The sequence below is a fragment of the Elgaria multicarinata genome, chromosome 14 (assembly GCF_023053635.1).
Source record: "Elgaria multicarinata webbii isolate HBS135686 ecotype San Diego chromosome 14, rElgMul1.1.pri, whole genome shotgun sequence".
NCBI lineage: Eukaryota > Metazoa > Chordata > Lepidosauria > Squamata > Anguidae > Elgaria > Elgaria multicarinata.
Window position 1 is genome coordinate 26,935,745 of NC_086184.1, and position 16,085 is coordinate 26,951,829.

Genomic DNA, 16,085 nt, shown 5'->3' on the forward strand with positions numbered 1-16,085 from the left:
ATTGGCTTGTGCAAGTCAATGTTTTCTTAACTGTACCCTTGTAAATTCCTATAAAGCAGGGAAAGATTAAAAAAAAACAAGGAAATAACTGGTCTGGGTGTGTCGGTGCTCAGGGTTTTCAAACCTCTTCCTGGTACAGAACCTATTATGGCTACAATCCTTGAATCACTACAATGGAGGTCCTGGGGTCATCCCTGTTCCTGTAAATGATACACAGGGATCCCGGGAGCAGGCAGGGACAACCCCAGGACGATCCCGGGATAAACCTTAGGTCTAGCTAAGGCTTAAGTTTACAGAATTACTTCACACGATTTGAAGCATGCAAGCAATGCCTGCTTTGGTCCATATAGTCATGTTGCACATCCTTTCTACATTTCCAAAAAAGGGGAAATGTAACTGTAAAAGTGAATGTCTGATAACACTGCAATGGTTGTATTTGTTCTTAGAGCCAGTCTGCATATCTTCCTTGAGCCTCTATCTGTGGTTGCTGACCCATCAGCCCAGGAACATTTTAAACTTTAAATTGGTTTAAGGCACATTTCCACTAGGTTGCAGCAGATGGAGAAGTGGGAAGAAGCAGGGCCACCCCACTGGCTCTCCAAAGAGATCAGTTTCTTTTGGCTCCTTATTGCCCTGAACTGTTACGTTAAACCTGATCCTTAGAACCTTATAGCTTTAAGAACTGGTGCTTTCTTTTTTCCTCCTCCCTCCCCATCGCCTTTTCCTCTTGTGCCATCTGTCTTTTAGATGCACTGGATTTATTTTCTATTGACAGAGATGTTTCGACCTGGAGTGGCTTATCAAACAAGAGAACAAACTCCTGGCCTAAGGCCCACGATTTTCACAATACAATGGTTTTGGCAATGGTACTGGCACTGAAGAATTGAAATTAAAATATGCTGTATGTGTTTTGATTTGTAGAACAAAATAAATTTATTAAGTTGTTTGCTGAGATGCCAAGCAATTTTCAAGTGGTCAGTGAAGAAACAACAACCCTTTCCTCTAGGTGGCTGTAGAATTTTATGGTCCTATTGATTGTAAGGCCAAGTCTACTAAGGGCACAATCCTATTGATTGCGCCCTTGAAGATAGTAATCCCATGAACTCGGAGGGGAGGAGCAGGGGAGGAGGAGCGGCAGAGGTTATTAATCTTTCCCAGAGACAGGGAATAATCATTCCCGGAGACATATCTCAAATGATTAAATTAAATCTAAATTAGTTGATTCATGATATTTCATGAGATATTGATAGATAGGCATCCTTAAAGTTAAGTTTATGGGGCAAGGTTAATACACTTAAGATGAATACTATACCTCAAATTGTTTATGTTATACATGGAAGCTCTTTACTTATACCTAGCAAATATTTTCAAAAACTTAATACTTTGTTTGTAAATTCTTTGGGGGTTCCTGTCCACCAAGAATATCCCTGAAAAGGCTTTCCAGACCTTTTCATTGGGCTTATTTGCGCACCTGCACCAAATTTTGGTCCTTTCCACTTAGATTCGATTTTCTACCTTCAACAGTTTTGGAATCATCCTATTTGGAGCCTCTTTCCAAATTGATGGCACTAGGTTCTCAGCATATTAAAGTGGAAAGGGCTCCTCCCACAAACTTAGCAGTTAGAGATGTGTAGCATATAACGTCATGCCAATTACATTTTGATCCGTTTTCTCATGCTAATCTGACTCTATTATTTATTTATTTATTTATTTAGAATATTTATATACCGCTCCCCATTGAAAAATTTCAGAGCGGTGTACAAGATAAAATGAAAATAAAAACAGAATAAAGCAGTTAAAATTTAAAAGAAGCAAAAACAGAGATTCAAGGCTGCATATTAAGCAAAGGCTTCTTGGACTATAGGAGAAACCCAGATTTAAGAATAGGAAAAATGTTTTTATGGCAGACTTGGGCCTTTCCTAGACCAAGGGTTATCCCGGGCTGATACCAGGTTTCACCCGTGCGTCCAGATGACACACAGGGGATCCCGGGCTCAGAGAGGGATCATCCCTCCCTGGCCCTGGGATAAAGCCCTACACTTTGGACCCGCTTTTTCTCACAGTCTCTGGTGAGACCAAGAGGGTGTCGCCCATTTCTGCGGCTTTTCCTGGCTCCACGAGATTACTTGCTGTGCCCATCGGGGCTAGGATGGGGGGAGCGAGGAAATCAATTTTTTTTAAATAACACACAACAACTCTTACATTGTCTCTCGTGCAGCTGGCCCTTTAAAAGTTTTTTTTAAAATGGTGGGCACACAACGGCTCTCTTCTTGAGCTCGTAGTGACTCGTGTGTAAATGAAGGCGAGATCTCGCATTATTCATAAAGCGAGGTCTCCCCTCTTCTCCCCCGGATTTTCACTTAGGCCTAGCAAAGGCCTTGGACAGACAGAATGATTTTTACTCTGGATCAATTATTGGGTGCAGATGATGAGTTTGTTATTTTCAACTCTACATGATAATTTTAAATTACCTGCCACAGATGAATGGCAGTATTTGCAACTGCAACATTTGTTAGACTCTAGGGGCTCATCTACATCAAGCAGGATATTCCACTATGAAAGCGGTATATAAAAGGCAGGATCTGCACTACTGCTTTATAGTGGTACTGAAGTGCACTGACAACTGTTGGGACCCATTGACACATCTACACCAAGCAGGATATAACACTATGAAAGTGGTATGAAAGCAGTATATGGTCTGTGTCATGTGTCCCAACAGTTGTCAGTGCACTTCAATTCCGCTATAAAGCAGTAGTGTGGCTCCTGCCTTTTTAATACTGCTTTCATACCACTTTCATAGGAGAATAAATAGGGAATTGGAATGTCCTATTTTATAGAATCAATGGACCAATGTTTTGGCATCGGAATCTGATATGTCAATGGATCTCGTTTATGTTTTATCAAGCAGAAAATACTGTTTTGGGTATATTCCACGCCACAGCGTCTGTTTAATAAAGGTTTGTTCAAATCGACTAATTGTTGAAAGTGTCACATGGCTAATGCTTCTTTTGTTCATATGTTCTGGAAATGTCAAATAGTTGCCGCCTTTTGGGAGGAAATTAGCAGACATATTAGAAAAGCACTTTAATATTTTCAGATGTGCATGTCATCTTAAACTACATACCAGCTTCTTGGAAAATAACACACGGTCAAAGTAAATGGATTTTTCATGCCCTTTTCACTGCCAAAATAATTATTCTACAATATTGGAAAGATAAAACCACACTCCCTATAATACAATGGATTGAAGACTTAACAACAATAGCAACATTTGAAAGAGTGGTATACAGGCACCATTTACAAATGGACTTCTACTCAAACATTTGGTTTGCTTTTACGGACATTTATGTGTAATATATGCTATTTTTCTTTTTGTTCTTTTTTCGTTTTAAAAAATCACAATAAAAAATTGATTTAAAAAATGACTAGGGACTCTGAACAGGGCTGTTCACTGAGAATGTTAGGATGAAAAGTCACTTCCAAGCAGGCTTTGAGGTCCTCGTCCTGCACTCCCTTAGTGTAGAATGAAAGCATTCTAGAAACACTCCTGGCAAAGTGAATTTATTTATTTGTTTGTTTACAATATTTATATACTGCTCCATATCTAAAATAGATTCTGGAGCAGTGAACATAGGAATAAAACAGTAAAAAGAAAGACAATTAAAACAGCAAATTAAAATTGTAGAATTTAAAACAAAGTACCCATAAAATACAATGGCTGGTCAGGAAAATAGTTATTTTCAGGAGGCACCGTAAACAGCATAGTTTTGGCGCCTGCTGACCTCTAGAGGCAGGGAGTTCCAAAGAGAAGGGGCCACCACACTAAAGGTTTTTTCCTGGTGGACCTCAATCAAGCCAAAGATCCATGTGGAACCAGCAGGAGCATGCCCTCCAATGACCTCTGGGCAGGTTGGTAAGGGGGAAGGTGCTCTCTCAGGTATCCTGGTCCCAAGGTGAATGACAATGCAATCCTCTTAACCGCTGCTTCCTAATACTACTAATCAAAAATCATTACATCTCATGTACAAGTCCTATGCCTTGGGCTTTTATAGTCCACAAAAAACCATGTGTTAAGTCTTTAAAGTGTTGCAAGACTCTTTGTTGTTTCTGCTGAACACAACACAACACAATTGGCCTCTGGAAACAGTCACCCTCAGGAAATTGTCTTTGGAAATTGTCTTTCTTTGGAAGACTTCATAATCTGGAGCCCCATGTAAATTTCCATGAATAAGGCAAGGTGATTACACAATCAAAGCCTTGCCTGAGGGTGCTTCCAAATGAGACTTTTATTGTGCTACCATACTGGTTTATTTATGCGCTTTCCAATGGCCACTGCTGCTGCTGCTGCTGCTGCTACTTCTTCTTCTTCTTCTTCTCAGGAAAAAAAATCTGTTACGGGAGAAAAGACTGAAGAGCTGCAAAAATGTGTTTTGAGTGTTAGCATTAGGACTTCACGTAGGGTGGCTATGTGTTCTCTTTTACAGAGAACTGTCCTCCAATTGAAGACAGCCCTCTGTTTGAAGAGCTACTATGAGGGCGTTCCTCTATTTTGAAGTCCTCTATTTGAAGAGCTGTCCAGTCCAAGTCTGCTTTAAACCATCCTAATGAAGGGGTGGACCTCGAAGTTGCCCATCAACAGAATGAGCAAAGGCACACAACTCACCCGGTCATAGGCTTTCTCACTAAGGGGAGATGCATTGCAATTCTATTTAAATTAGAACAATTTTGAAGTGTGCAATGTCCTCTTTTTGGCCGATGCACAAGTGATTTGGTGATTCCTCAGTTCTCTGCCTGGAAGCCCTCAAGTCCCCACAGTACGTTCCATTGTGTTCAATGGGTTTTCCCTCCCAGGAAGGTGAGTAAGGACCATTTTCTAAAGGGTAGCTGTGTTAGTCCACTGTAGAAAAAAGCAACAGAGTTTTGTGGCACCTTGAGGTGCAATCCTATGCGTGTTAGACTGGGGGCGGGGGAGCCGTAAAACACCCTGCCAGTGGAGGCTGGTGACTCCTATGTCAGTGGGGCTGTAAATTCACTCTGGGCTTGAGCAGAACCAGCTAGATCTCTAAAGGAGTTTATCTGTAAGCTGCCCTGAGACCTTAATGACAATAGGGCGGGATACAAATGTTTTAAATAAATAAATGAGCTATCCAAGGCACTGAACCTATTTCAGGGCTATGAATCAGCACTTGTCTAACTCGTTTAGAGTTCTGACTGAATTCCAGAGCGGATTCATCGCCCCGTCAGAATAGGAGTCAGTAGCCTCCACTACTCCCAGCAACCCCCCCCCCCCCAAGCAAGTTGTTCGGTCTAAACCCGCATAGGATTGTGCCATTGAAGACTTTATGCATTTATTTTGGCATGCTGCGTAGGGTGACCATATGAAAAGGAAAACAGGGCTCCTGTATCTTTAACAGTTCCATAGAAAAGGGAATTTCAGCAGGTATCATTTGTATATATGGAGGACCTGGTGAAATTCCCTCTTCATCACAACAGTTAAAGCTGCAGGAGCTATACTAGAGTGACTAGGCTTAAAAGAGGGCAGGGCACCTGCAGCTTTAACTGCTGTGATGAAGAGGGAATTTCACCAGGTTCCCCATATATACAAAGGTAGGGTGACCATATGAAAAAGAGGACAGGGCTCCTGTATCTTTAACAGGTGCATAGAAAAGGGAATTTCAGCAGGTGACATTTGCATATATGGAGAACCTGGTGAAATTCCCTCTTCAACACCACAGTTAAAGCTGCAGGAGCTATACTGGAGTGACCATTTTAAAAGAGGGCAGGGCACCTGCAGCTTTATTTGTGGTGATGAAGAGGAAATTTCACCAGGTTCCCCGTATATACAAATGACACCTGCAGAAATTCCCCTTTCAATACAACTGTTAAAGATACAGGAGGAGCCCTGTCCTCCTTTTCATATGGTCACCCTATAAAAAGGATGCCTGCTGAAACGCCCTTTTCCATGCAACTGTTAAAGATACAGGAGCCCAGTCCTCCTTTTCATACGGTCACCCTAATGCTGCGGGCAACCGAAAACTCCGCGGCTGGCCCTGCCCTTTCTTACCTGTGGCGGCGCCTCCGGGCGGGGCGGGGCGAGGCAGGTGGAACGGACCGTGCGCCAACGTCTTCCCTCAAGCCTCTCTTTCCCTCCGCCCCGCTCCCTCTTCCGCGGAAGTGCCCGAGGCGACTGGGCGGGTGTGATAGACGCGTCCCCACCTGGGCTGCGGGAAGGGGCCCTTCTCCCCCGCCGAGCGCCCACCTGGGGCTCTTCGCTCCCTCGCACGGCTGGAGGCAGCGGCCAAGTTGGCGGCGGCGGCGGCGGCGAGCGCGCCTTGACTCGCACCTGGAGTGGGCGGTGACGCGAGGAAGCCGCGCGCCGGGACGTGGCCTCGCACACCTGCGGGGCGGGGCCGGCGGCCAACGGAGGTGGCACCGGTGGGCCGCTACCTGTGCAGAAGCGAGAGGAGAGGGAGGGAGGGAGAGACGCCGGAGAAGGTCCGGGCCGCTTCTCCCGCCGTCGCGGCAGCCTCGAGGGCGAGGCTTGCGCGTCCTCTCCTCAGCCGAGCCCGCGCGAGCAGGCCCAGCTCTCGCGGAGGAGAAGCGCCCCGACGACAAGATGGCCTCGGCCTCTTACGACGTCAGCGGCGCCCAGTTGCCCGACGGCGACGCCGCCGCCGCGGCGCAAAACAAGCCGGACAACACGGCGTTCACGCAGCAGCGCCTGCCGGCCTGGCAGCCGCTGCTGTCGGCCGGCACGGTGCTGCCGCTCTTCTTCTGCCTGGGCCTGGCCTTCGTGGCCGTCGGGCTGGGCCTCCACTTCTCCTCGGAGCACATCGAAGAGATCGAGATCGACTACACCCGCGTGCTGGACGGTCCCAATTGCTCCGCCTGCGCCCGCTTCGCCGGCAGCCTCCCCGGCCGCGGGCCCTGCTGCCTGGTGCGCTTCGAGCTGCCGGTGGACTTCCCCGCGCCCGTCTGCCTCTACTACCAGCTCTCCAACTACTTCCAGAACAACCGGCGCTACAGCATCTCCCGTGACGACGAGCAGCTCAGCGGCGACTCCACGGCGCTGCGCCACCCCATCCAGGAGTGCCAGCCCTACCAAAAGACCGCCAAGGGGACACCCATCGCGCCCTGCGGCTCTGTGGCCAACAGCCTCTTCAACGACACCTTTGAGCTCTATCGGGCGGTTGCGGGCGGCTTGCTGGAACGGGTGCCCCTGGACAAGAGGGGCATCTCCTGGTGGACCGACACCAACGTCAAGTTCCATAATCCAGAACCTGTCAATGGGTCCCTGAAAGCCGCCTTCTGGGGCACCGCCAAGCCCCCTTTCTGGCCTGTCCCGGTCTACGACTTGGATGAAAACAACATCAACAACACCGGCTTCGTCAACGAGGACTTCATCGTGTGGATGCGCATCGCCGCCTTACCCAGCTTTCGCAAGCTCTATGCCCGTGTCCGCTACGGGAATTTCACCGTGGGGCTGCCACGCGGCACGTACTATCTCAATATCACATACAATTACCCGGTCCTCTCTTTCCGTGGCAGCAAGAAGATCATCTTCAGCACGCTCTCCTGGATGGGTGGAAAGAATCCTTTCTTGGGCATCACCTACCTCGTCTTCGGCTCTGTCTGCATTGTCACCGGCATTGTGATGTTGGTTGTGCACATCAAATATCGGCACCAGGATGAGGAAGATTAATGGACAAAGCTCTGAAAGCCAACATGTTTGCGGGGAGATAGCTTCAGGAAGTGTGCCACATTCTTCCTGTATGTTGGCAGAATTCATCAACCCTAGTTTACGATGTCATCTTTGTCTCCGGCTGCTTCGGCCAAGAGTGGCCAACACTACATGGCTGGCTTTTCTGCCTTCCTTATAGGGCTGTCCCCCAAGGAAACGGTTGTTTAATTAAGGTGGAAAGCTCTTACCTGGTTAGTCCTTATAGACCTATGGCCTGTTCTCAAAATACTGCAGGAAGCATCCTTCTAGAAATGGCACCATGCCAATGTTTTCATACTGAGATGGGAGAACCAGACCAGAGCACTTTGACTTGAGCCAGGCTGAGAATCTCAATAGAATCACTCGATTCTTGTAGCATTGTATAGAGTTTTAAGGAGTCTTTTATTTCCCTTTAGCTCTGTATGGACTTAGAATCATAGAATAGTAGAGTTGGAAGGGGCCTATAAGGCCATTGAGTCCAACCCCCTGCTCAATTCAGGAATCCACCCTAAAGCATCCCTGACAGATGGTTGTCCACTGCCTCTTGAAGGCCTCTAGTGTTGTTGTCTGGTGAATGATTTTGTGGCCTCATTTTGCTACCAAAAGCAATTTGCAGTAAATTTGCACCAGGGGATTCTACATGCAGCAATATACAAAGTGTACATGCTGGTGGTGTTCATATTACGTTTCAGAATTGTTTGCAACTGAACATGCACCAGCTTCACCTGTTTAATATTTTATTTCAAATGCTTTGTTCGCCATCACAATTGTTTGATGCCTTGGGTTCTGGGATGTTTTTTCTTCTCTTCTTCCCAGTTTGGATCCACAATTGGACAATATCTTTATTAGGACTAACCAAACTGCAACAAAATCATGTGCAAGTTTTAAAGTTCACTGTAACTCTTCATAGTGATACAAAAAGCAGAGGGTGATGTGGAGACACAAGCAAGTATGAATATTAGGCTAGATGTTGTGGCGATATGGTCTGCATTTTAGATGAAGTCTCAACAGGAGATTTCAGACTGGATTAATTTATTACTCAGTCATTGCTAGGTGCTGGAGGCACCATGTTACACCTAAGATTCTGGTATAAGCAGTAGCTGACTCCCATTATTTAAAATATAAAGGTCAGCTATTACCCAGATTTGTCTCCAGCCTTGAATGGAACACAAAGGTTCCTGGGTAGGCAGAGAACAGAAGGGGAGGGAAACATGACAACCTTTAATTATTTTTGGACAGTGTAGTAGGTAAAATGTCAATTGAAGCCAAAATATGTAATATTTCTTAGCATTTGGAGGGAATGGAAAGTCCTTATTCAGAAGGTATAAAAAACACCTTTCTCTGGTTGTAGTTTCTGCCCTCAATGGCTAAATACTGTATTCTCCAAGGCACATGAAGATAGACATGCTGGTCCCATCCACACTTGAGCGCTACTTTCACTAGGACCAACCAAAATGCTTGAATGCTACCTTCTACACATCATGAGGGACACCAGGAGGGAAGCGCAAACTCCGTTCCTGATCATACTGTGTTAGGAGTGGGTCCTCTGCATGGCAGATGTGGAATTTTAAGTGTGTTTGTGTGTGTGTGTGAGACGAATGCTATTTTCAGGATAACAAGAAGAGCTCTTGAACTGCAGCTTCAGTTGTGCAAATGATACACAGATTGCAAGGCACTTCCTACCACTTTTGATTGGAGCAGCAGTGTAGGTAACATTTGAAAACAACTGGAAGACCAAATCACTGATCTGGTGAATCATGTTTGGTTGTTATGAGCTGAGTGAATATTTCAAGACAGGTTAGTCCATAGTCCTAGGTCAACAGGCCTTACCTGTTTACAAACGATTTCAAGATTGTGTCTTCAAGCATTTTACTTTTTTCTCTCTGTTTTTAAAGATGGCTCTAGGCTGCTGTTATCCCAACACTGGGATGTAAAGGCCTTGCCTCTATGTAGTAGCTTTCAAAAACACACACCCAAAAAGCTATGTTTGTCCTTTGATCTTTTGCTACTTGCATTTCTGCACAAAGCTTATCTCTGTGTGGTTGTATAAATAAGCATCTGCTTCCGCCACCCGTCCATGCACTACAAACCAGTGAAATGGTACATACAGAGATGTAAAATGGTAGACAGACCTGTTAGTGTATAGTTAAGGCAATTGTAAAACAGTAATTTTGATGTTCTAAACATTTTGTGTAGAAATTTGTTCTGTGTACAGTGCTTATAATATCCAGGATAACTCAGTATATTTTTTTTTCCATGATAAACCAGTCACTTACTGAGAAACTGAGTTCTTGTAGCAGCTGAAATGTGAAATGATGGCATGCACCAATGTCATAACTGTTCATGGAACAATTAAGGGGAAGTTCCTTTTCATAAATCTTCATAATAAAAAGCCAGTTATTTTTATAAATTTCTATAGCAGTCTTGATCATTCAAATGCCAAAATTAAGGAAAAAATGCTTTTCATTAGTATTTATAATAAAACCTGGTGATTATTTTATAAAGCCCTATGGCTCTCTTGATAATTCATATGCCACAATGGCTGTCTTTGTGAGATATCTAGATTTTCAGTGGTATTTTTCAGATATGTGTATGATCTCTTGCGTTTTAATAATGCAATTTCTTTTTAATAGAAGTTACGTAATGCATAAGTATACACTTGCATGAGATTTGCATACTGAAGTTCCTTGTATGTGAAGTAAAATGAAGGGCACCATGAAAACTCAAGTTTCCTAAAACTTTCAAAAATGTATAGTGCCTATTTTTTCCTCCTGAGAAATGGCCTTATGATAATAAATTATTTTAATTTTAAACCTTGTAAGGTAAACTTTGTAAATTTTACACCTTGCTGCTCGAGGGAGTGGATGTTGCATGAGGCCTTGCTCTGCCCACCCACCCCCAGCTGTGTGACCAGCCAAATGTCCACAGTTGCATCGAAGAAAAGTAATCTCCATACAGCTTCTGGAGGACTGACATAGCTGGAACCAAGGGACAATCAGTTTTGCCCTCAGACTACTAACACCCATGACTGAGTCTTGGGGGATCTGGGTTCTTAGTCCCCTCTCAGCCATGGAAGCTCAATGGGTGACTTTGGGATAGTCACAGACTCTCAGCCTAACCTACCTCACAGGGTTGTTGTGAGGATAAAATGTAGATTAGGAGGGTTATGTACACTCCCTTGGGTTACTTGGAGGGGGAGGGAAAGGCATGATATAAAAGCAAGCAAGCAATAAAATTAATACAATCACCTTTGTTTCTTTATATATCTTATGCATCTTTATGTATCTGGGCTTATGTCTTTATGCATCTTCTCTTTAATACAATCACTATTCTTACATCAGTTCTTACTTATGTATCATTAAGCATTTTACTTTTCTCTTCATTTGGAATTTTATAAAAAGCCATCTTATTTGGGGCTGAGAGATGTGGGTTAGCAATTTCTCAGTAGCCTTCACAGCAATTCCGATGAAATGAAACCCAGCTATTTTCTGGAAATAGGTCACAACAGCTATGGAGACAAGCATTAATATTGTATCCCAGCTTATGATGCTTGGATACAGTGGGCAGCATCGAGTCAGACACTAGTAAATTGTATTGCACAGGCATAAGAGGTGTCAAGCACAATGCAGCAGTATTAGTTGGTACTTGGTATGACAGTTTTTCTGGGGTAATCCTTTGACACCAGCTAAATGCTAATGGTGTTACACTAAAGTTCCCTATGCTAATACAATGTAATTAATGTTAGTGTCTAATTGTCCCCTCAAACTAGTTTAAAAGGGCTATTCTGGAAGAAAATGCAAAGTTTACAAAGGCCATCAAGTAGCTTACAACAGCATGTGATGGAGAGATTCACTACAACATGCAGATCAGGGTAAAGTAACCCTTTGTTGATTTATTCTTACACTGTGTGTGAGGTGTGTGTGGACCTATGCTGTGATGTACTCCAGAGAGATCATAAGAACTGCAGAGTGATGCATCTTGCAAGTTGGGATTTTTTTCTGCTCATAAAAGCTCCCCCTGTTAACATCTGATTGTTAATGTCTGATCCACCAGATAATGTTGTGTACTTTGCACGTCCATGGAAACAGCTGCCCCTTCCACAAATAAAATGCAGACTAGATCTCTATTTTCAAACCCAACTGCTTAAGAAAAGAGCCAATTTCTCTTTATCTTCCAATGCAAAGCAGTATCCAGAAATTATTTATTACCACTGGTCTGTCAGCTGAGAAAATTATTCTAGATTGGGGAGAAAGAATGTAAGCAGAATGTTACATAAGTTCTGGGCATTTCCCATTTCCTAAGGCAAATCAGCCAAGGGAGTTTACTCATTTTATTTTTAGAAAAGCTTTAAGCAAGTGGAAGAACAGGAGAGACTTTCACAACCTCAGCTTGCAAACAGAGGAACTGAGTGAAAAAGAGAAACCTTCCTCAGATTCACAGAAAACAGCATTGGGCAGGATCTACACTATTTTATAACAGCATTAACAACTGTTGGGGCACAGGACACATTCCACATACTGTTTTCAAACCGCTTTCAAAGTGTTATATCCCGCTTGATGTGGATCTGGCCTTGAGATAGAATTATATCTATCAACATTGTCCCGTATGATAACTTTTACTTGCTTATAGGATTGGCAAGGCAATAGAATGCCACTTAACAAACAGAACTATACAACAAATGAACACGCCCTAACAGCACAAGCTTCAATGTTTCTTTGTTTCAAAAGAAGGAGTGGCAGACACCTAATATAATGTCATGCTCAGAAGGCAGTCCAAGCAGAGAGCGTTCTAGTGAATAGGTTATGAGGGAACTACAAGGCAGAAGCCGGTGCACAGACATTATTCCAGTGCTCTGAACCTAAAAAGGAAGGCTTTCAGCCTAGATAAGGAGAGAAAACCTCCCTATTGACTTTTTCCATGATATGTATGTGTGTGTGTGTGTGTGTGTGTGTGTGTGTGTGTGTATATCTATCTATCTATCTATCTATCTATCTATCTATCTATCTATCTCACCTCTTAGAGCTTTATCACACCAGCATTATACTGTGCAATCACTGCAAATTGCATGCAAAGGACTCAGAAGTTTTCCACCTTATAATCTGCTGTGGTTGTGAAGTACTCCTATGCATCCTGCCTTAATTGTGCAATAAAGCAAAAAGATTCGCCATATTTAGCCCCTACTTTCCGAGCGTATCTTCTGAGCCGCCGCTGGGGCACAGGAGCAGGATTTTAAAGAAATGCTTACATGCTTTAAAGATATCAAATTTGAATTGAATTGGGTCATCCACTGATTTTTCAATGATTTTTTTTACATTTCCCCCCTTAAACTCACTTCCTGGTATGCAAAGGGTCACTGTCGCCCTGTAGCAAAAACAACAACAACCGCGAAAGCTTAGGGATAATCCGAGGGAAGCAGGTACATGGGATGAAGCTTTTAGATAGACTTGGCTTATTTCAAGCGTTTCATCACAAGGCCTTGGACCATCAACCCTTTCTTAAGTTTTTTAGATTTTTCCGGGGCAAAGACTTTCTACTATCAGACCAATGCAAACATTTCCCCACAGCTGGCCAGGCAATTCTCATTGCCTGTACTGGTGTTCATCTAATATAATAAGGTACTCTTTGTCCTTCCCATTTATATATCCAAATGATTATGCATTTTAATTTTAAATCTCCTCTATTTAATGTTGTGATTTTTAAAGTGTGATGATGACCTCTACATATAAAGAATAAGCTTGACTTGAAGAGTCCAGATCCTTCTTAGGATGGTTCATTTTGCTGGCGACGTTTCAGGGACACCTTTAATCGAGATGGGGGCATCATGATGCCAAAGTTGGGCGTAAGGTCTGGGGCCCTGGATTCATCTGGCCACAGTAGCTGGAAGTTTCTCAGGATGCTGGTGAAGAAGAGGAATATTTCTATCCGAGCCAGGTTCTCTCCTAAACAGCCCCTTGGGCCTGGGAATGAAAAGATAAGGAGGAAGTTAGTTCTAGTAAGACCTATAAACACCACCATTGATGGAATGGTGTGTTGGCTGCCTTTATCCCTTCTGTCAAAGGAATGCCACCACAGGGCTAGTTCAGATGTTCACAGCTGTTTATCATAGACATGTGCCAACTATCTGCAGGGACACAGAGAACATGACACAGGTCTCAATGGGTAGTATCCAATGTTAGTCCTATGTAGAGTATGAAATGAATGGGATTTTAAGTTAGCTGTGACTAATTTTTCCCATTTAAATGGGTCTACACTACGTAGGACTAACATTGGATACTACCCACATCTTCCAAAGATACAGATACAAGAGGTAGTGATGGGTACCAACTTGGATGTCTTTAACTAGACAAATTCATGAAAGGTAAGGTGAGCAATGACTGCTATTCATGATGATTATATTGTACTTCCAGTATCAAAGGCATTATAGCTCTCAATTGCTGGAGCACGTGAGCAGGAGGGTGATATTGTAATCACATCCTACTTATGAGTTTCCTAGAGGCATCTCATTGGATGCTGTGTGGATAGAATGCTGGATTTCGTGAGACTTCAGTCTGATCCAGCAGGGTTCTTCATATGTTTTTAGTTACAACCTCCCAAAATGGAATTCATGGTGGCACATATTTCAGCTGCTGCCAATGAAGTGGTAAAACAAACCGCGTACACACACACACACACACACACACACACACACACACACACACAGAGCATTTACCTGCTGGGAAAGGCAGGAAGGCTTCAGGCTTCATGGACTCTCACTTTTCGTTTAGAAAGTTGGAGGGGTTGAACTCACTTAGATACTTCCACTGAGACTCATCATGATGGACAGAATGAATATTAGGCCTTAGCTAGACCGAAGCTTTATCCCGGGGTCATCCCTGCCTGCTCCCGGGATCCCCTTTGTGTCATTTACATGAACAGGGATAACCCCTGGACAATCCTGGGATAAACCTTAAGTCTAGCTAAGGCATGGGTTCTCAACAAGGGGGGGGGAATTCCCCCCAGGGGGGAGTTTTAGGGTTCCAGGGGGGGAATTGGGACCACTATTCAGCAAAGTATGATGGGTGGCAGCTCCACAATGTGGGCGGCAGCTCCGCATTGCGGCTTCCGAGCAGAAGTCTGAACGTGGAACCGCCCCACCCCCACCCCAGCGTCCCTGGCTTTGCTTAGGCTGGGTGGGCGCGGGGTGCCATCTCACCCGCCCAGGCCCAGCTGAATCCTCGGGCTGGGCCAGCTCACATCCAACAATGCGTGTGAGTGCTGCGCGGCGCGCGGCGCCCCTCTTAGCTTGGCGCTCTAGGCAGCCACCTGAGTGGCCTCTATGGTAGCACCGGCCCTGGCTGCACCCCTCCGGGGACTTTGTCCATGTCCTGTGAAAGTCAGTCCACAAGCCATGATTAAATGGTGTGCAGGATTGCATTGTAGAACCTGTAGCATCTAAGCTGCCACAGATGTGAGCAGTGTGACGCATGTCACAGTCTCCTAATGGAGGCTTCTGAACGTCATCCTGGAAGACTCAGAAAAGCTCCAGTGAAGGACTAACCGTGTGCTCTTTCTTGTGTTTGGTCTCATTGGTCTCATTCACTTTGAGCTTTACACTGCCTGTGTTTTAGTTTTCTCCCAGTCTGTATCATTGCTCCCAGTTTGGGAGATCCATCCAGCCTTTTTTTGGGCTTGACGGATTTCTGTGCACTCAACCCTTGACTGACTCAGCTTGCATTTGTTTTCCCAGAAATCTGGGAACTCTTTTGGTTTTTTAAAAAATTATTATTATTATTATTATTATTATTATTATTATTATTATTATTATTATTAAATAGCCATTTGCACAAATTACAGGCACAATTTGTGCAAATTATGTCTATTTACATTTTTTTTAAAAAAACCCAACAAGAACGGAAATTCCCTGGATTGGTCTGACCCGATGAAGATCGAGTAGGGGCAACTTTTGGGGAAATGAGCCAAAGTCCAGGGGGCCAAGATGAGAAAAAGCTCAGCATGCTCCAACCCCTGCATGGACTCTTCCGACATCCCCTAGAACCCAGGCCCCTGGTAAACAGGATGGTCCCTGAGCGCCACCTTGTGAACGTGGAAGGAATAATGAAGTGAGGGTTCCCATCCATCCCAGCCTGTCACTGGTGTGACTTACTCATGTTTTCTGTAAATGCTTGAATCAAGTGAGTAGCCTCCTCCAGGATCCTTTCTTCCATTGATCTCTCGCCCAGTCCGAAACTCCTGAGAACCATCAGCGCAAACTTTCGTTGTTCCTTCCATACTTGCCCATAGGATGCCATGATTACACCTGCGAGACTACAAGGCAAAGAACTGAAAATGGGCACAAAATCATGAATCTGTATTCTTGCTAATGGGG

The 16,085-nt window shown here is 44.3% G+C and overlaps 1 protein-coding gene across 1 annotated transcript; it reads left to right on the plus strand.

Annotated features, from left to right (window-relative positions):
- Positions 1-6,616: 6,616 nt before the first annotated feature.
- TMEM30B (transmembrane protein 30B) lies at positions 6,617-8,142 on the plus strand. Its single transcript, XM_063141039.1, has one exon. It carries the CDS (start codon positions 6,617-6,619, stop codon positions 7,700-7,702), a length of 1,086 nt encoding a protein of 361 aa, XP_062997109.1. The 3' UTR covers positions 7,703-8,142.
- The last annotated feature ends 7,943 nt before the right edge of the window (positions 8,143-16,085 follow it).